The sequence below is a fragment of the Tubulanus polymorphus genome, chromosome 4 (genome assembly GCF_964204645.1).
Source record: "Tubulanus polymorphus chromosome 4, tnTubPoly1.2, whole genome shotgun sequence".
Classification (NCBI taxonomy): Eukaryota; Metazoa; Nemertea; class Palaeonemertea; order Tubulaniformes; family Tubulanidae; genus Tubulanus; species Tubulanus polymorphus.
In genome coordinates, this window is record NC_134028.1 from 4,721,341 (window position 1) to 4,743,624 (window position 22,284).

At 36.3% G+C, this 22,284-nt stretch overlaps 2 protein-coding genes across 4 annotated transcripts; one reads left to right on the forward strand and one right to left on the reverse strand.

Annotated features, from left to right (window-relative positions):
* The first annotated feature begins 3,849 nt into the window (after positions 1 to 3,849).
* Positions 3,850 to 14,518, forward strand: LOC141903421 (uncharacterized). Its single transcript, XM_074791536.1, has 26 exons — positions 3,850 to 4,024; positions 4,146 to 4,260; positions 4,843 to 5,106; positions 5,273 to 5,381; positions 5,798 to 5,919; positions 6,100 to 6,325; positions 7,024 to 7,193; positions 7,287 to 7,438; positions 7,717 to 7,919; positions 8,373 to 8,542; positions 8,614 to 8,685; positions 8,936 to 9,017; positions 9,150 to 9,301; positions 9,524 to 9,643; positions 10,153 to 10,266; positions 10,341 to 10,469; positions 10,583 to 10,754; positions 11,064 to 11,180; positions 11,256 to 11,335; positions 11,541 to 11,677; positions 11,859 to 11,966; positions 12,352 to 12,516; positions 12,854 to 13,023; positions 13,374 to 13,692; positions 13,912 to 13,988; positions 14,263 to 14,518. The coding sequence occupies exons 1-26, from the start codon at positions 3,898 to 3,900 to the stop codon at positions 14,449 to 14,451; spliced, it is 3,861 nt and encodes a 1,286-aa protein (XP_074647637.1). The 5' UTR covers positions 3,850 to 3,897; the 3' UTR covers positions 14,452 to 14,518.
* A 930-nt stretch (positions 14,519 to 15,448) lies between these two features.
* LOC141903963 (uncharacterized) lies at positions 15,449 to 21,945 on the reverse strand. Of its 3 annotated transcripts, none has more exons than XM_074792380.1 (3): positions 21,797 to 21,945; positions 21,377 to 21,465; positions 15,449 to 16,468 (listed from the first exon to the last, which is right to left on the reverse strand). In XM_074792380.1, exons 1-3 carry the CDS (start codon positions 21,881 to 21,883, stop codon positions 16,276 to 16,278), a joined length of 369 nt encoding a protein of 122 aa, XP_074648481.1. In that variant the 5' UTR covers positions 21,884 to 21,945; the 3' UTR covers positions 15,449 to 16,275. The 3 variants fall into 3 exon arrangements, with proteins under 3 accessions (XP_074648481.1, XP_074648482.1, XP_074648480.1); XM_074792381.1 differs by having other exon boundaries at positions 16,327 to 17,710; XM_074792379.1 differs by lacking the exon at positions 15,449 to 16,468 and adding an exon at positions 18,815 to 19,296.
* Positions 21,946 to 22,284: the final 339 nt, after the last annotated feature.

The window sequence follows — 22,284 nt, forward strand, 5'->3', positions numbered from 1 at the left end:
TATTGGAATTGAATTGGTGCGACTGCGTTTGAATTTTAACGTTTTTCACTGTTGAAAAACGGCCGAATCAATTTTAACTAGTCAATAGTGATTAATTAGAAGACAACGTTTACTGATATTCTTACATCAATAAATTATTACATTACATATTATAATAATATAATAATATTTATATTTAATAATAATACTGTAATATCTACCTCATTTTATGATAAAGAAATCATGGACCAATCAACAACATCAGGGAATTGATCTCATGCATATTAATTAATTACATGTAAGTTTATGCGTGTGAATTGATTATTATTTCATGTTAGTATAACGTATATACTAAAGTATTGAGTAACAACCAACATGTGCAAGGTCTGATTTCATTTAGAAAATATAGAATATTTGAAATTTCAATTAACAGCTTTTCGAATCTTCATCTTTTAAATCTAGACAACAATATATAGACTATAAAAATTGATAAAGATTGTTAAACAGGACACAGGGCTTGCACTTCGATTGAATTGTTAAATGCAGGGTTCCATCCTATTTGTGTGCTGCCATGCAGCGATATCATCGCAATTACGAAACTTGGTTTAACTCTTTAAACATTTGTTTAAAAAACCATGATTTTAACAATTAAATTCTGTACAAATGATTATTTATCCTATTATTATAAGGTGTTTGGTTTATTATGTATCTTACATAAACCTTCAGTGCCTGTTTTAGTGATGAATCTTCAATTGTATTTGCCTTGTTCACCTTTCATGTTACTGAGCGATATTTATATAGTAGATTTATAAAGGTACAAAAGGCAAATGATAATTTGTAAATAAGATTGACGTGTACTTAATTTTTAAAGAAATCGAATGATTAAACAATTGTAAATAGAAAGGGAGACAATTATCAACAAAATCACTGCCAATTTTAATCTACTAAAGTCGTGGTCTTTGTTGTGAATTAATTAATGATAAATTAGCGCTTGCTTGTGTATCTATATTTGCAGACTTAAGTTATTTCTCTGAAAAAAAGGAAGAAGAAAGGTTTGGAGCTTCGTCTGAATTTTTCAATAGCGAGATATTCTTGTAAATCGTTGTCAGTCTCTGCCTTTGAATTGCAGGACTCAGTTTTAAGAAGTTTCATTCTCTGTCTGTTCCAAAATATGTAGAATTTCATAAATGTGTTTAGCTATGCAATGATAACTCCTAATAGCAAGTAGACTCATTATTAACATTGAGTAAAAGTTTGTGGCTTTCTTGGATTTGCTCTTCCAGCTCTGTGAACTGTTGGCCCCTATCAACAAGTAGCAATTAGATGTAATTATGATAAGAACTGAGGCAGCAGGTCAGCCCCTAACGCAGCCATCTTTCCAAACAAATGCATTGGCGACAGTTGATAATGAAACTATTATGAATTTTGTTAGATTTGTATTTCATAGATTAGGTTCATGTGTGTATACAGTATGTATATGTTGGTTACATGTTTTATGTGTGACTACTTCGTATTTTGAATAATGATAATAATTAACTAGTTTTGTAAACTAGGCCTAAATATGTATAGAACTTGCTTTTACAATGCAGTAAATAGTCATTGGAAATTTATTTGTACAAAAAACAAAAACAATTGTATTTAGATTGTGGCAGTAGGCCTTGTTGTTGTCCATTCTGGTAATGTGTAGCATCTATGTTTATTAAAATATTTATTTCACCAAAATACGATTTTCTGTTGATTTTTATTTGCACCAGATTCAGGAAAGTTGAGCTTGTCTACTGAGTGCTGTACTTTTTGGAGGAACTGTTGGTTGATGCCTTGATTTGTGCTTATTTTTCATTCAAAAATGCCAAAAACTGCTACTTTTTGAGTTATCTGGAAAATTTTTGTTGGCATTCATTTGTGACACTTATTGTTGAACAGAGCATAACGGAATAGTTCTATGCATTAACGATTAACATGTCACGCCTAAAGTAGTAAGCTTACATGAATAATGAAAAGTGAAATGTATTGGTCCCGTGAGATATGAGGCAAGTGCAAACTACTGCGTTGGTAGAATAATGATTTATATATAATGTCTGGAACAAAAATAGAGATTTCAATTTTCTTGACGCCCCTTTGTGGTACTGGTACTGTACTTAAAAATCATGATCAAGCTAGCCGGGTTCGAACCTCCCTTATCATCGGACTCCGCGTGATGTGAATGAGATGCATGCAGCAGTTGTTCGGAGTGAGAATTCGATTCAACATTGATTCGTTGTGCTATTTTCTGAATACTGGTACTTCAGCTGTCACTGGGTGAATCCGGGTGTAAAAAGGGTATGGAACTGAATAATGCTCCCATAATTAACAGAATTGAGTGAAGAAACATTCAAGAACTGAAGTGACAAAGCCGGCACAAACAAACAAGCGCATGACAAAACAGCACCACCGACCCGTGACGCACGGCATTCGTTCGATTCCATTTCTTCCATCCATGCATGATTCTATTCATTCACTTTTCATTCAATTATCATTGTGACCCTACGCATCAATCTCCGCTGACTTTCTTGTTCTAGAGTGGTGGACCAGGAGGGATGTCCATGAAGGCCTAGTTAGGCCTACCTAATCGTTGGTGGTAAGCTTTTATAATCGGATGGGCTTATACCAACGTTAGGGATGACAAGGACCAAAACACGGTTGAAAAAAGTAACACTTCAAAAATATACTTTCTATTCACTTCAGTCCACAATTAATGGCTTAATTCACAAACTAACACAGGTACCTTTCGAAATAATCCAATTTTATGTATGTTTCGAGTGATTAATCAACATTATTTTGAGAAATTAATTAATTTCTCCACAAATTTCGCCATTGGCCGCCATTTCTCTGTATTGCACATGTGGCATGATAAGACAAGGGGACCTACAAGGATTTATATAAAACTTCCAAGACGAAACGACAATTTTTATTTTTGATGGTTTTCCAACTTTTATTTCAAGTCTTCGTGTGTTCCATAATAAATAATGAAATAATAAGTTTCTGGTAAAAGAAAAATGTGAATAAGTGTTGATTTTTTAATTTTTTTAAATTTCGTCGTTTCGCTTTGTTAGTTTGTGCTGTTGTCCTGGCCTCAGTCCACAGGTGCCAGCACCTCCAGTAATTTTCAAAATGGCAGCTGTTGACTGGACGGAAATTTACTCTCACTTTACGGCCGATTTGCACATGGATTAAGATCGTCAGGTGAGGTGTTATAGGTATCAGACAAACTACGAATCTGTTGTGCGTCGATTACAACAAAAATGAGACAGATATCTTAAGAGACAATGAAATGCCAGGCAAATTACTCGTCAGTCAAATTGGCTGACGAAGATTTCATACAAAAATGACCTTCCCATTCCTGACTGTGGTTTGTGAAAATATCCGATCGTGAAACTAAACCACAGTCAGGTTACTGACTAATGAAGGCCTAGACACCTCTCCTAGAATTTTGAGGTTCAAATTTCTCAAATATTCCGGACTGTCAATATTTTGCGAAGAAATCGATCAAAATTATGATAAAAAAACTGAAAAAAATAACATAATTGTTGGGGCATTAGCTATTTTACCAATTCAAGAAGATCTGGAAAATCATTGTGTAGGCCATTGTGAACAACGCAATTGCAGCGAAGCTTGACTCCTTTACATAATTCACCAAAAATGAGAAGGCCTTAGTTTCATGAAACGATGAATATGATTTTGAATAATGTTCTGTAATGAACATTTTTTTGGTGAGAGATATTGGTGGTGCCCTGTCCCCACCTTCGTCTCAAACCCTCGTGAAGATTTTCCTCAAAATACATTAGCATACTACACTGCCACCCTGCCCCTTTTACATCTATATCATGGTGTTTTAACATTGTTTTGTGTTTAGGTAGAGAGAGGCAGAGGATCGGAAAGATGGCCGTAGCTAGTTTAAGAGATATGAGTTTTATTCACGGTGATGGAACCGATGATTTGACCGAGTTACTGCACAGAGGAGCCGTTACTGGCAGTAAACGATACGTTAAAAAGGCTTTGAACTCGGGTTAGAAAAATACTAAAACTTCATTCAAAATCTGACACGTATTTCATAATTTTATAATTCAATCATTTAAAGTTTTTAGTTTTTGGTTGAATTAATGCCAGTTTTTGTGTGTGAATTGAAGGTATATGTATTGATAACCCGAATGAAGATGGTCAAACTGCTTTATTCGGAGCTTGTTACGAAGGACATGAGATGATAGTTGAATATCTATTACAACATGGAGCTGATCCAAACAAGTAAAGTATCGAAATTCGTCTCATTAAAATCAAATCTAAGTTTACAGTTTACAGTTTATTTAATAAACTGAAGGTCTCCAATTTAGACAATATGAGTGAAAAATAGAACAATATACAAAATAACAAGAACATTATTTCACATGGATTGAGTGCTTCCCACCTGACCTGACTAAAACAAACTATTTTAAGGGCTCAACTCCTCCCAAAAATATCAAGATTTACCCTCAAAATCAGAATCATTTTTAGTTCATTTTCAATGATGCTAATATATCATACAACTCTTATTATTATTTGTTGTGAAAACTTCTACTATTAGAGGTATCAGGTAGACTGGTCTTAGGCTCCCTGGAATGTTAGGATTTGTCTGTATAAAATGGATCCTTTTTTCGTCTAAATGTAGAAATGATTAAAGCATCAAAATGAAAAATCTAGGCCTTTTTATCATATAGAGGTACAAGGCTGTGCGTGATATTTGTCTCTGCCTAATCCCTTATTTCTCATCCTCAATAAATCTAGTAAATGTTGAGATGTACATTTTTGTGGTTATTCCCTCCATATTTTAAGATCTCTTTATTTCACCAGACGTAGTTCCACTAACGCGACCCCGGTTCATGCCGCTTGTTATTCGGCTAATATACGTATAATGGAAAAGATCGTCGAGGCTGGTGGAGATCTTCGTTTGCACGATATCAATCAACGCTCTCCTAAAGACTGGGCTCTGATGCAGCCCGATTTAAAAAAACGACGCAAAATCCTCGAATTCATCGAGAAAATACGACTTTCAGCTTTAAACAGTTCGAATCGTAAGGATACAACGATGGAGAAATTGAATTCATCCACAACTAGGTCAGTTCAACGCTGCAGCCAGTAACATGGTTCTCCGATCCAGTTTGATTAGTTCATTTCAATGTTTTAACTCAAGACTCAATTTTCATTGAGAATCATGAAACCTGTAGAGAATCTGATGAGTTTGTGATTGAATTATTTTGATTTTCTATAATGATCGTTTCAGTCGGAATAAACTTACGGCGACTGCAAATTCAATAATCGATCTGTTTAAAAGTCTCAGCACTCACAGTAATGATAATAATCTCAATGTGCAGAACTCTGGATTCGGTCAGGTAAGAGTAGAGTCTGTCGAATTCATCAGCATCCAGTTTCATTAGCTCCCGCTGGGGAAATACTCTTGAGTCCTGTGTTTTAATGAGGTAGTCTCTCCTCCTGGGCTGACTAGATGATCAGGGAGGTAGTGTTTCCCTCCTGGCTAACCATTGATGAACAGGGAGGTAGTCTCTCCCTCCTCCTGGGCTGGCTAGATAATCAGAGAGGCTGGGCTATCGGTAGATGATAGGGCAGGTACTCTCTCCCTCCTCCTGGGCTGACTAGTTAGTTACCTAATTGTTGGTGGTAAGCTTTTCTTAATCGGATGGGCTTATACCAAAGTGGTTTGTGAATATATCCGATCGTGAAACTAAACCATAGACAGGTTACTGACTAGGGCTGACTTTATTGATGGTTATGTGATTATTATACGTAGGTCTATTACGATAAAGATACACATGGAACAATCGCTTCGATTCCATTGGTTGAAGAGCGTTTACTGAAACACAATAATAACTCGATTACGTTCAACAACGGCCCTTATATGGTCATGGAAAGGTATCGTATATAGAGTTAGAGACTATAGAGTTAAAACTGCGGACATTAACTAATTTAATTCTAAGAAAAGTCAAACCTGACTGAGATCTACAGAACTGGGTCCAGATCTTTCTTGTCTATTCAAATCACCCTATGACATCATCATCAATTATAAGTGACAATTATGCGTTGTTTTTTCAGTATGTTTTGGAATGAAACGAGTGTAACGGCTAAACGTCTACATCGTTCGCCGCCCTCTGGTGGTGTTATAGACCTACTCATACATGAGAATCGTAATATCGCTAAACTACGTCATCCGAACATCTTGTTACTGATGGGAATCTGTCAGACTGATAACCTGGAGAATCTGGTTTTATTGTATGAATCTGTAGCTCTAGGTTCACTTTATCATTACCTTCATGAACGGGTAAGCGATTCATTTACACATTTTGATCATTCCTTTCGTCTTTGGTTCTGCTTTTTAATGATTAGTTAATCTATAATTGATAATTATTGTTAAATCCTATTCTATATTATGTGCGTGGGTACAACTGTATGAGGGCCGTGTTCTTTTTAGTCCCTGTGTTTGATGATTGATCCGTTGATCCAGGTCTCAAATTCTCTATCACCATTTCTATTAATTCGTTGTCGTTGTTGTTCTTTAAGGTTATGGAAGGTGCGTACCGGTATGTGTCTTAATGGCCTCCTATTAGCACATTTGTATGCACCTAAATCTGATAGTAATATCTGAATGTGTTAGATGTTGTTTGTCTATGGTTTTATGATAGTTTGTATGAATGTTTAGTGTTAACCTGGTGTCAAATTAACAATGAAAAACAGGTAGTGACTGTGTAAGTTCATAAGGTAAATGGAAGCTTCATCATTTACCTGATGAAGCTTCATCAGGGGTAAATGATTAAGCCTTTTTGTTTAACGATTTTCCCATCTCAAGCACCAATAAACTTTACTCTGTTGAATCCATAGTTTGCAGTTAGGATTTGACTCTAAAATTACAACATTGGAAATGAACAAATTTCAACAATGTCGTCAAACTTGACTAATAACCGAAAAACTGTGCATCTTAATATTTGACTGTAATCAAGTTATATGTGTGTTTGTTTGTAGTTTGAGAGTATGAGTAAAGGAGATGTAAACAATGTTTCGCAGCAGATTGTCAGCGCCGTTATCTTCTTACAAGAACACAATATAACGCATTGTAATATAACATCACACGCCGTTCAGCTAGTATCGCCATTCATAGCTAAACTCAGTAACTTCGAATACGCTATTCAAAAGTATGTTTCATTTCAGTAATTCTCGATCGAGTTCCACAGTTCTGGGTTGATTTTGACAGCCGTCATCTCTGTTTGTATCCGGTGTATTTTCAGCGATTGTAAAATTCAATTCAGTGCAGCTGTTTATAATAAATACGCTAATGCAGTGTACAATTGGATGGCTCCCGAAGTGATGGATGGCGAACCACCGACGAACCTGTCTGATCTCTACAGTTTCTGTGTCGTTATGTGGGAGATGTTTCAAGGTAAAGCATTTTCACTCATTTCGATGAGTCTAGTCAACTGATCGACTCAAGTGAGTTTCACTGTATTTTATTTTTCCGTTCATTGACTCGGACCTTATTTTGCCGGTTCCATTTTGTCGGTATCGCACAAGGTTTACTGTAGTACTGGTATGATTAAAACAGGAACGAAATTGAGTTGGAAATGCTTAAGATTAGATTAAGTTCCCATTGTTTTTGCGAACTGCGGAATTCGTGGAGATGGAACCTCGATGAATGACGCCGGTGTGAATATATTGCAGGTGAAGTGCCGTGGAATGGAATGTCAGCTGAAGCCATACGTCACACTCTGTTAGACGATCGAGAGTGTTTATCAGTGTACGAGGATTCGATCCCGTTACCGTATTCTACAATGATCGAATGGGGTTTAAATATTCACCCGGATAGACGGAAGATATCGTTCGATCAACTTCAACAGATGCTGATCACTTGTCATAATCAGAAAGTACGTACGACATTCAAACTCAATCGGTGCTCGTTTGAACTCAGAGGTTATAAACACATGCTAGAAAAGATGGTTACTTCCATTAACCCTAAGACATCATCATTAAATTCATATTTTTGTCATTTTGATTTTTATACTCAGAAAATATTAAACATATGGTGATGTCAAATTGGATTTCATACCGTAGATCACTTGACGGAAACATAGGAAAAACAAATCGAGTCTCAGAAATAGAGACGCCTTCAGTATTGTGAAAACTTATCCAAATGTCAACTAAGCTTAAGCTGATTGTGCATGAAAAGAATTTCTGCAAAACATGGTTATTTCCATAAACTTCCTGAAGGCATCATCAAATTCTACCTACGCATTTTGATTTTTAAAAATGGTGATGTGATTGGGGGATCTCATGGAAGTAGACGTCTATCTCTAATGACGTGTGTATGGCTGTTTTAGGAAATTCAGAGACAAATTGATCGTGATTTGTGTAGAACGAGATCTGTTCACGAAACTGAGAGAAGAAACAAACAACACACAGTTAACAACACCGAACAACAGTTTGATTTCCCGATGACTAGTACGATGGAGAGACCTTCAGTCAGGAGACGGGGCATCCAACAAGACAGGTACGATCAACATTGATCGACTCCTCCGACGTTTAAACATGCGTCACTCACTGATTTAACATCCCTTTCAGGGATTCGCGAACTAATAATGAGGAAACTGAATTGAAAACTGTTTATAGTAAGGAGGAATTAAAAAAACCGAGGTAAACTGAAAAATGCATCGTTATAGTGTGTTCTACTGTAGATTTAGATGTGATATACAATTTACATGGGTCAGGACCCATTTACGCTGTTCAGGACCCTCTGCTCTGACCCTCTGCTCAGGATCCATTTTCATCTGTTCAGGATCCAGTTCCACAGTTCTGGACCCAGTCCCACTGTTCACCCTTGAGTCAAAAAGTGGAACTTGATTCTCAACTGTGTCCTCATTTGTAATAGTCTGGAATATTTCAGTCCAGCTCCGCGAATGAGTAAAATCAAAACTCCCGATAAATCAAGCAGTTATCAACCGTTAGAGAAAGGAAAATCACATCCAGTGAGTTTTATTTCAATGAGTTTTTAATTCATGCAATTAATTCTTTTTGGAATAACTCAAAGTGTTTTTGTATGTCTCTATAACCGAACAGGACTGCAAAATAAAGTTTAGCGAGTTTATGAATATTTTCAGTTTTTGAGACTCGATTCTGGTGGCGTGTCGTGTAACGTTCCGATGTCTGATACTGTTATCATCGATTCTCAAACTAACTACGATTTCATCTCGAACGAAGCGAAAAGAGATTTTCTAACGTCGCAAAGAAAAAGTATCTTGAAACATGAGAAGTACGTATGAACCTGCATTTCCGCAGTCGGAAAATTTAGTTGTTTAAGCCACTTTCCCTTTGTTAAAAATGCAAATAATTGTAAAAATGGACTGTTGAACTAGTACTCTAGTTAACGTACTTTAATTTACGTACTTTAGAGTCACAGCCTGTGATATTCAAAAAGATCTTATACTCATTTGAAATGAATGAGAGTTGATAAATTTTCTGCGATCTTTTGTAGGGAAGTTATAGAATGTGCAGGAGACTCATTCACGACACCAGTTAAACAGAAATATCGTATGGTTCCAAACGGACAGATATTTGAATCTCCTCAACTAATTGATGGACGTCTCCCTACGAGGTAAACACAGCTGCTACTGTATACAGTTCCACCACTTCGCTTTGACACTTTGATGATATTAATTAGTTTACTTCGAACGTTTACACTCGTTAGAGTCAAACGTTTGAGCTGATGCCAATACATTACATATGGCGAAACTCCGTAGAGACGATCGTTATCTCGAAGACATTGAAATATATATTTCACTTCAGTTATTGAATTGGAAATACAAATCGAAACTCGAAAAATATAAATAACTTCGGTGCATCTACAGCGCAGTGCGGTGTATAAATACGTGATGACTGCTAGCACTGCGGTGTAAGATGGCTGTACCTTTCAAATATTAGTAACAAACAATACATTGCACTTCAGTTTATCTCTGTTAATTTCAGGTATTGATTAGTCAACACTTGGAGGATTAACCCGAGTTTGACAATATACTTTCCTTCAAAAACAACACATATCCAATTATTTTTCTATGCGACTTTTTTTCAATACGATTAATGATGGAATTTGAATGTTGTTTGTAGCACTCAGAAACTGTTGTCGTATCCTAGCGAACCGGAATCACCGATACCTGACGGAGATCAGAATAATCTCAATACAAGTCGTAATTCTCGCTTGAGTACCGGGTCTGCGTGTAGGTCAGTTTCAACTCTCTCCACTAGGTGTCTCTATGTGTGTCTACTGGTACATGTGTTTTTGGTGTTTATTGTAGTCCTGGTAAAGTATTGATTAAACCCGCCAGTCATCAATTAACTCATGACCCAACAGTAGGAATCAACAACCCACCCACTACTAACCTACCGATGACTAATGACCTACAAGAACACATACAGTGTTACAGGTGGGTTAATATTGACAGCTAGCTGCAACTGAAGATCTTAGAGGAGTTTTAAAGAATATAAAAGAAATACTGAAATACATATGAATCTGAATTGTATATATCTGTATTTGTAGATCAGAGGCATTTATGCAAATCAAACCAACTGATAAAGTGTTGTCCGATGTAGCCATGCAGAATGGAGGTTGTTTTACGTATAACAGTCCGGCCTCCTCTCAGTGGTATGCTGGTAAAGGTAGCGTTCGTAATCTTATACAGAACTTCGACGTGAATTCTGAACATGAACTGGTAAGTTATAGCTATGTATCCTGTATTTCTGTTTCTATTGTTCATCAGGAATCAGTTCCGCAGTCTTAATTCGATCAAATTTTACTTATTGGTTAAAACGGATTTCAATTGTAGAGTAAATATTAACTGATTACTGTTTGACTGAACTGTTGAACTGAGTCCAGAACTGAGGAACTGGGTCCTGAACTGTGGAACTGGATCCTGAACTGTAGAACTGGAGCCTGAACTTTAGAACTGGATCCTGAACTGTAGAACTGGATCCTGAACTGTAGAACTGGTTTGATGAAGTTTGTTGAATTGTTTTTTTAGATCAATCCGAGACAGAAGCATGTTTTGTGTGGTGTAAATGCTCATAAGAATCTATTGCGTCAGAAGCAGGATGTTTCACCTGTAGGGGGCGTACCAGTTTTAAATGGTAGATACAAGGTAGCCATACTCGCTACATATTCAATGAATCGTAGTCTTTGCAATCTGGAATTCATAAATGATTTTCATTTTTAGCCCGTTGACGAGAAGAAAAAGATACGTCTTGGAACGAAAGCTCCAGTTTATAAGAAAGCTGGCTCTACAGCATTTGACAGGTAAATCCAGATTTTACAAGCCTGGTTTAAATAGCGAACTCCAGTGCCCAGTTCCACAGTTGTCAGTTAAGATTTGACTCAAGAGTTAACTCATTGAAAATGAACTGATTTTAACTCAAACTCACAACTGTGGAGTTAAAACATTTTTAATATGAACCAATTTAATTGCTGTTGAACTGAGACTAGATGTAAATGTTGTATGTAGGTTATACAAGGCACTGGCAACTCCCGCTAGTGTAGACTGTGACCCAACCAAAACACAACACGCGACAGACAACTGTGAGACAGTGGAGGCTGAGTGTCAGCAGATGCTGGAAGAGGAAGAGCTTCGAACAGAAAACGGTACAGCAAAACCCCCTTATTATAAAAAAAAGTCAATAACTACAGCATGCTGTCATTCCAGTGGTTGTATAGTAGGGTGTTGAACTCACTGACATCATCTTTCGCAGTAAAGACTTTGTTTGGCAGACTGTTCTAGGGGCTGACTACTCGTTGTGTAATTTATATTTTCATATGATTCTAGCTGAAACTCAAACATCTCTCGTGACTCCAGTTGAAACTCAAGAGTTTATTTATCCGGCTATGATTGAAACTCGATCTCTCGGTCGCGTAATGCGTCTGCCAAGCACCGGTACGTCTATTTATAAACCGGGTTGGCCAAAACCTGGAAAACTCGGGGAATCAGAAAATATTTGGAAAAAATCAGGGAAAACTGAGGGAATTTGACACATTTTACCAAAAAACTGGAAAACTCTGGGAATTCAGATAATGCTATTGAGCATGTGTTTCTTTATCAATACTGTACGCGATTCAATGAAAAATGAGTGAATTGTATGATTTTAAACCTAAAAACCTCTCTGATTCACACAGGGAATTTTGTGAATCACATCGAAAAATCAGGGAAAACTCAGGGATTTGTAAATGGGCGGAAAATGGCCACCGTGCAAACACTCCTCTTATATCTCAACACAGTTTAAAAATATGTCTGTTGTTTTTGGTTCGTGTTTGTTTTGCAGATTCGAATGAAACGACCGATGAATTGGATACATTCGAACACGAAGCCATTGAAAGAATGCGAGAGAATTTAATACGAGATGTTCTTGCAAAACAGACTATACATGCTGAACTGACAAGAAAAATCAGTGATACAAACTCACCGCCGTCAACAGGGTCTAGCAGTGGTTAGTCAAACTCCCCCTACTTCATCTCATCCTTTACCCCTCCCTACAGCTTCAGCTGTCAGCTTGTCATCCCCTCCCTCACCCTGGAGCCCTCTCTACAGCATCTAGCAGTGGTCAGTGAAACTCCCCTCTCAACGGCATCTAGCAGTGGTTAGTAACTCTCCCCTCAGCCTGCACCCTTCTCTACAGCGTCTAGCAGCAGTTAGTGAAACTCCCCTCCCGCACCCTTTACCCTTCTGCAGCTTTCAACCGCAGTCAATCAAACCCCCCTCTCCCTTACTCTGCAGAATTCGAGGGGTTCTAGGCTGTATATTGATTGTGGTTGTAATTGTTGTAGATACCGCTCAGTCTCAACGCAGTGTAACGTTCAGTGATCCGGTTATCGAGAATAAAACATCAATGAGTGATCAATGTGTGATCACTAATGTGTCTATAGAAGAGAACGATTTACAACCGGTGTCTTCTGCTTCCGATCAATCAACTCAATCCTCCTCCTCACAATCACAGGTATTTCTCAGAGTTCAGATTTATAGAAGTGTTGTACATGACATCATAGTTTGTTTGCCCATCAGTGATGAAGACTTGCCGTTCATAACAACGAGAGATGATCAGGGGATTTACAAACTTCAAGGGTCTGTCATGTAAATCACTTATTGTGTTTGACACATGGATGTAAGATATGTATAAATCCATCACTGACAAGTTGAAACAGCGTGAAATTAATCAAATTTTCTGTTTGTTTAATTCATAGTGCGTTTCATCGGGTTTTAGCAAAGTTTTACTCTTATTGAAGTCAGAATATAAGGTATACCGAACATCAGTAGTAAAATGAAGTTGTGATTTATTGTGTTTTGTAGCGAAAACCCGGGACTTCCAAATCTCTGGAAGACCTTGAAGAGTTTTATTTCGATGATGTCATCACGCCGAGTTTATACAATGAGAATCATATGAGACTTCAGGCTACGATGTCTTTAGACGCAGCGAACATTCCAACATCAGCAGCAGCAGCGGGATGTCGCAGTACTTCGCCTCATCCTGCTGAGGGCGATCACCTCACAACCGTTACTGCTGTGGATGCTGTACAGATGAGAACAGTATCAGAAACATTTCAATCATCGCATAATACTGAACATATAGAACAGATAGATCAGAGAGCGCATGAAGTCAATCAAGGGGGTAAGAGATATCAATCAATTGGGACACTTGATTCTGATTTTGGTCAGGCAATAGCACTCTGGTTGATTTTATTTTAAAATGGCTCTAAGGCTTGGTGTTTGAGTTTGAATTTGTAGCATTCTCGAGTTAAGAGGAGTTGACTGTACCCGGTATACACTGATAGCTCTATAAGGATCTTGGTAATGAGACTCATATTGATATCTATGTATATTTGAATAGATTATGAAGGCAACACAGAGGGTTGTGTGAATGAGAAATTTCTGTGTTCAACTCCGTACAACGATCACAATAAAAAGGTAAAACTGGCTGAATTACATTCTGGGAGACCAGTTGTCGCTCTCATACGTTAGTTAAAGTTAACACATGGATAACTGACAGTTGGGATTGAAACTGATGGTTAAAGTTAACCACTGAACTGGTTAAAGTTAACCTATGGATTGACTAGCATAGTAACAATTAAACCTGCATTGTTATCATGGCATTTATCCAAAGGTTAATTTTGGCCAACTTCTGTGTTACTGACCCCTGGTTGTTCTCAGAAGTTTTAAAGTAACTGGCTGTCTGTTATAGGTTGTGAAAGTGATTGCGGAACCGGGTTACTCGACTATAGTCGAAACTGAAACTACATTTGACGGAGAAACAACGGAACACCTGGTGACGGCGAGTAGAACTAATCTGGAGACGGGCGATGTGGATGAGATGATCCCTCAACGAGCCTCGTCTCAAACTATTGTCGCCGAGGTCCGAGTCGAACGTTAATTGCTGCATGATCTCTACTTCATTCTTAAATCATTTTAATATTTGATGGAATTAATTCATAGTTTGTTTTAAGGAAAAAGTTGTTTTCTATTGATATTTTTGTTACTGTTTATGCAATTGATGTTAGAATTCTGTGCAATAAAACTGCAGTTCATTGTTTGTTTTAAACAAGAATTCTCATTGTACTGTGTTTGTGTGTGTTTTGGGAACTTAATTTATTGAATGATGGTAGAAATCTCCCTTAAGCACAATTTGGACATACTCACTGACCCCCGTCTTTACTGGGCTGACTCACTGACCCCCAGTCTTTATACTGGGCTGACTGACCCTCTCGGCCTCAAGTCCCAAAGTCTATACTGGTGTCTGGAGCATGGACTGACTGACTCCCGGCCTGGTCTCTATACTTTAATCGAGGCCTGAAGCTTGGACTGACTGACCCCCGGTTCCTGTTTCTATACTGAATCGTGGTCTGTAGTTAAGACTAATTGTAAATCCATTTTGACGGGTGTTAATTGCAGCAGGAAGGAACGTAATTATCAGGAGCAGATGCAGGTGCGCGTTGCACCTGTGAGAGGAGATTCAGTTAACACTGATTGTCACCTAGAAATAGTGTTGAGCACCATCACGAGCAGCTGCATCGATTCAGCTGCAGTCCTGCGACAGGGCCGTACGGGGGTAGAAAAACCGAAAAATGGCAGGTCTGTTGGATGTGGCAATAATTAATTTCCTATTGATGTCAATTTTGACCTTAGCAAAATAACTTATTGTAGAATTTTCCATGAAATAAAGTTTTATATTTGATTTTACAAAAATATGGCAATGATATTAGCAAAAAGGTAACTTTTCCAAGATTTCTGGGGCTGCGACTCCCAGCCATGTACGCGGGAGGGGGTAACTATCTTTCATCCAGATTTCCATCTCCACATCGTCGCAGACACGAAAGAGTGATTACATAAACACGAGTTGACGGAAATTTGAAAAAAAATAGATCATGCAGATATATTTCAGTAAATCTCACAAAATAAAAACATCAGATACTAAAAAGAAATCATCTCTATCATTACTACGAAATGCACAACAACAAAAAACCTTTTTTCTCTTTTCTTCTCTTTGCTCGCGAAATAGTATAAAGCAGCGTCCAGCAGTATAATTACACTGTAGATAATCACACTACTCTTCAATTTTATATAACTAACAGCAGTATATGATATGATAGGAGATCATAAAACTTATACTCAATAACAACAACTTCAGTGCATTAAGATCATCTTTACAGAAACTAACAACATTACGAACAATTTATTTTGTTTCTGTTTTAAACATTGATTTCATAGACTGAATTTTACAAAGCCAAATCTACTGAGAAAGACACGTCCGAAGGCAATAGAAATCACTGCGGCGCGCCTCTTAAGTACAAGTAACTAACAAGGTTTTGACAGTGAGCGGTGATCTGACACTTCATTCGGGTGCATTCAAAACAATCTCGGATTCATTATAGAAAAGCTGAGTGAAATTTCAAAAACACTTTCCCAAACAACAGTTAAAGTTCCAATCTCTTTTTGAGTTTCGATATTGAATGTTACGATCTATTGGGAGGGAACACACTCTGGATCCAGTTTCACTGATATGTCGAGTTAGCTTGACTTGACTTCAATGCCATACCCTCAATACAATCAAACTCGCGTTGTGAGACTGGATTCACATTTATAGGTGACGAGTCACATACTATTACTAACAGCACGCGACAATCTTGGTTACACATGCACTCTATTCAAAACCATCACCAGTTTTAATTCATCAAATCAATCAATAATTCAACCCTTGTTATTTGAAAGCCGGGGTGTGAGAGTATTTGAGTTCTAGTAAAGATGACGGACAGCCTTGTATCTTGTTACCGTTACGCAAAACAAGATCTTCTTGTTGCAGTTGTTTCTTTATTCGATACCAAGTTGCGTCTAAAACCGGGCCGTCTCTGCTGTGGTCATACATGTCTTTGTCATATCTAAAGCTCATTTTCCTGAATGACAAAAACATGTTTCATCACATTAATACTTTTTGGAGCATTGTTTGATCTAATCGTGTTGAGTGACCAATAGAGTCGAATATCCACGATCGAAACTATGTCCGCCGTAACTGGTGTAACCGGGACCCTGTGCGTCCTACAACGATAGGAGTGCGAGCCCAGGCTTCAATGACAATAACTTTATTCCAAAAAGGCAAATCTCAAATCAAAAGGCATCATCCAGGAAAACTAGAACAAAAATATAACCCGACCCTAGCACGGAACACGTGAACCCGCAGCATAAGCAGCAAGTGCTTACCCCGCTAGACCAAGGTGAGTCCAATTGCGTATCAGTTCAGTGGTGACTAGTTAGGTTTGGTGACTGATGACCAGTCAGGTGTGGTAAACTGTCAATCAGTTTCTACTCACGAAGAAATACCCAAGATTCGGATTATCACTAATATCACTGGACTGATCATTGTAATTTGTGAGATATCAACAGTTAAATCCATCGTGCGCACTTATGACACTAGCCCAGTTGATAGTTAAGAGTTGACCCTTGATTATTTCTATTTGCTTGAAAATTGATTGTCAGTTGAAGGTGGAGATTTATTTGGAGAAACTGGCTGTCTTTATTAGTCATGCTTAAACAAAAACGAGAATGGTGCGTGAGTTTATAAAAAGCTGCAGAAAGTGTGTAGAAGAGCAGGCACAGATCTAACAGTAGAATTTATATGATCAGGAAATGTAATTTACAGGGGAATCATTATTGAGAGGTCTGTGTGATGATATACTGATGAAGCTGACCACCACTAACACGCGTAGTTTGATTCAATCTCTGAAGCAATTATTGCTTATCACGGATGATTTCTCCGGGGATTTTATTGGCGATAAATTGCGAAAATGTACATTGATATCATCTATTCAGCCCGACACCGCACTGAGACCCGGTCCATGTGTCGATCACGCTTTCCATCGACTTCTCGAGCTCGTGAGGAGTTCACTTTTACAAAACAAATTGATACGACTTGCGACAAATAAACTTTGGGTCTGCGTCCGATTGACAAAACAACTATTAACTATTAGACTTTGAAATGCTTGACTCGAGATGGCAAGTTGTCGTTTGGTTTCCAGGCAAGGAATTCATCTGGATGCAACATAGGGTACATTCTATCTACAGGTGTATTGTCAGTATTCCGATGGTGGATAGGTTTACAGTTGACGACGCCTAGCTTGCCGAGAGTGGACCGATACGACCTGTACGTATAAAAAATAAACAAAAGCAATGCAAGAGTTTAGAATAATTAATATAAGCAGTTTTAAACGTGCAATAAAAGCCACTTCAAGCATAAAACAAAATCAGTGCTCAGCAAAAAATGAAACGGTATTTTGAAATCGGACACTCTGCTTTTTGCACCAACGCAAATATCTTAAACGTTACAAAATGTGTACGTAAGATATATGAATAAAAGCTGGTTCCCCAGGCGCGAATTGAAAATAGAGACAGTTCCTTTATTTCGATGGATGAAAATAGGTTAAACCTGATCTTATTTCACAAACTGACTCGACGGCGGAACCGTTTCAGAATGTTCTCGCTGCCCGGTCCCTTCATGTCCCGTCCAAAGTCTTTCTAAGAACTATACATATAGCACATAATAATGTTCTTTTTCAGTTGTCAAAAACATTGAGTAACTAAGAATTGCATGCTACTAAATCAAGCACTTGTCAAAAGGACCACCATTACAGACTACCCAAAAGAAGCTGGGATTTTTGCCGCCGAAAGTTAGGATTTTGAATATCGGGTAAAATTGTAGGCATATCCCAGTGTAAGAACTCTAGTGGGTGTATGATGCTATAAACATCATCACGCTTTAATTTCAACAGATAATTCGGTGGTTTTCGTTTAACGGGAGAGCGCACTTCCCTGTGCGCGGCCGATGTCGTCTGTTGGTTGATCGCTGGTAAAAACAACCCGCGTCGCTTCGTCATCGCCGCAGATCTGCAAAATTCATAAAACTTATCGACACACGATTTTTTTTTTTCATTGCTTGTAGTCACACAATTCTTATCCTTATTGGATTTCCAAGCCAAGGGTGGTTTGAGGGTTACTTTGGGGCTGTAGAAACAGTTTTTAGAGCGGGATAATATTTTCCTTTGTTGCATCATCTTGATCAAAGCTCTGAGTCGAATTCGAAGTTCATTATCATGTATATTATAATACATGTATATATCAGTTTTTCATTTCCATTGCTTCGAAAAAAGAAAATTAATTCAGTCGCATTTATTTGTTTTTCGTTGATTTTATTTCAAAAGAAAACAAAACAAAAACCAAACAATGGTTAATATACGTATAGTTGTTCAAAAGCAGTCGAATGTATTTGTATTTCACGCTATCCTGTATATTTCAGGTTCCAAAAGCCATATTACTGTCATTTTTCTAAAGCTTATAATTCGTACTTCTGGTGTCATTTCATGATTGTCACGCTTTTACAGATGAAAATAACTTAAAGCAACTGTTATTTGTAAATTGTTATATCTATGGTAGCCTATTTTCGAATTTCTTCATGGACTTTTCGAAATAATTTTTCGGTCCTTAATGCGGGGTTTGCATCATGACTTGTACATGAAAGTCCCCATTTAATTTGCGTAGAATATCGAATTTGTCTTTTTGTAAATGTTGCCTGCGGTTATTACGGTTTTCGTCACACGTATAAGCCGTATTGTCTTTATTGTTATCGTACATAACTGTGTAAGCGGCGTCTACGTGAGGCATGCGCGAGTGGCGCCCTCTATAGCGGTTCCAGAACCCATCGTCATTCAGTCGGAATCGATCGAGCTTCAGCCTAAAACACAAGCAAATGACTCCTTTACTCGACTGAATAACACGGCGCGAACATTGTGATCCGAATTTATAACTCCAAATCTAGTATGGCTGCCAGGCAGCCATACGGTGCATGTCATAGTTTCAGATTACTTTCAAATGCCTAAGTTGAAATTTCAAAATGTGATTGAAAAAATGTGTCATGCTTTACAATCATCATGTGTGTTTTAATAAAGTTCTAACTTTTAAGATTTTAGGAATAGCAAATTTATAGAGGTGGTGGATATATATATCTCCACCACCTCTAAATGTGCTATTATTATTCACAACTATACGTATATTTAACCATATATATATATATATATATATATATATATATATATATATATATATATATATATATATATATATATATATATATATATATATATATATATATATATATATATATATATATATATATATATATATATATATATATATATATATATATATATATATATATATATATATATATATATATATATATATATATATATATATATATATATATATATATATATATATATATATATATATATATATATATATATATATATATATATATATATATATATATATATATATATATATATATATATATATATATATATATATATATATATATATATATATATGGTTGAATATACGTATAGTTGTGAATAATAATAGCAAATTTAGAGGTGGTGGATATATATATCTCCACCACCTCTAAATTTGCTATTATTATTCACAACTATACGTATATTCAACCATATATATATATATATATATATATATATATATATATATATATATATATATATATATATATATATATATATATATATATATATATATATATATATATATATATATATATATATATATATATATATATATATATATATATATATATATATATATATATATATATATATATATATATATATATATATATATATATATATATATATATATATATATATATATATATATATATATATATATATATATATATATATGCAGTGAAAGTGCGCGGGTTGTATATAGAAAGCATTTACAAAGCGGTGGAAAGTTATGAAGGAAAAATATGATATTTTAGAATTGGTGAACTATATATAAATGATAATTTGATAATTTCCTGACAAATATGGTGTCAGTAATTGGAGCTTTCGTGTTTATTATACGATCCCCACCTGTCAACTATTCGTGATGACAAGCACTGCTGTAGTTTTGTCTCCCGGGAAACATTGAATGGAAAAGCTGATCGGTGTGTACTACATTTTTAATCCTAGTCGGCGCCTCTTTGTTGGTGTTGTTATAACTATAACTATGATTCCGAAATCGAAAAAAAATATTTTTCAATTAGTAAATAAAGAAATGAGTATAACGCGTGGTCGTGTATTGGTGAGAACAGCAACTGTTAATTTGTAATGAGAAAAAAGTACAATTCGAACTGTTCATCATAAAATACGCATTTTCCCCGAAATATCATGATAATGGATTGTTGTTTGTAGCGACGACGAGTGCACCGGTCTCGTGGTCACATGTTTTTGTCGCATATACAGTGAGGACGCAACTTGTTATAAATATTGACCAGTTTACAGTTCCTCCAGATTATCGGTTCCTCGTATATTGATGAATGATCTAAACCCATAAATTTCGTAATTGATTTTACCCTTCAAAAATCATGTTTACGCCATGTCAGACTCCCAGTCGGGAATTAGGGTAAATCGGGATTGAGCGTTGATATTATTTTAATACTTTTCTCACGCACAGAGGTGCCCCGGCACGAAAAAGAACATTCTTGGAAGTGCTCGAACGCGGTACGATATTAAAAAGTAAAATAATCGCTCGGCATTGTCACCAAACAGCCGCATAGCGGTTGAAATATTACATTTAATACATTGTATTTCGTCGTTATTGATAATCATTATTACATTTATATACAATTCATTTACATTTTAGGATTTGCCAACCATTCAGCTTTCTTTATTGGTACGGCTCTTTCACTTCATACATCATTAATCTAATAAATATTTTTAATGTTGCGACCTCAGCGCACACGAGGTTAATATTACCTGTTATCAGGTTCTAACGACATGTTTCCGTCATTCATTTGTGTGCGATATTGTAATGAATTTCCGATTTTCTGAGCGTCTTCATTTGCCTAAATTGATGATAGCATAGTCGAGTAAGTTATTTGATTTTGTTACGGGATCCTTTTTCGGATCTTTCTTTTGGTCAACGCGTGTATAATTCAATTACTGAAAAGCTTTAAATAACACATAATTTGCAATTGATAAAAAATAATCGAAATCGAAAATGTATTACTTAAGATTGAAAATAAATTCTAATGGAACGCCTTGCAATCATTTTCATATGAACAAAATTTATAATATGTTGGAAAATTGACTTACAATTACGTATTGAATTGAATTAATTTTTTTAAATAGAACTAATTTAATTAATTAAAATATGATTATAATTATGATATTTACCATTGCTTGTCTTCTAAGCGCCTCCTGCTTTCTTTCGAGAACTCGTTGTTTTCGCAAAGCTTCCATGTGATATTGATAGGAAGTCATTTCGTACGGTTTTTCGATAATTCTATGTAGATTTGACAGTTCTGCAGTATCAACAGTACAGTACTGCGGTTTACTGAAGTTTCCAATGGCAACCCAAAAAAGCTGGCGCATGCGTAGCCTTGTAAGAACTTTAGCCTCGATTTCAGATTGGTGCAACTCACTGGCAACTGTTTGATTATGTGATACACTATTTACTCAATGATTAAATGAATATTTTTTACATGTTTACTTATATTTAACTCTTTGTTTTTAGTATTTTGAGGTTTTATTAATGGGAATTGAACGGTTTCTGGGATATCCTAAACCAGGGGAGCAGTTCTAGGGGCTATATAATTTGCGGGAATTTTAATTCTACTATATTTCATCACTCTACTCATACGAAGGTTATATTAAGCTAAGGG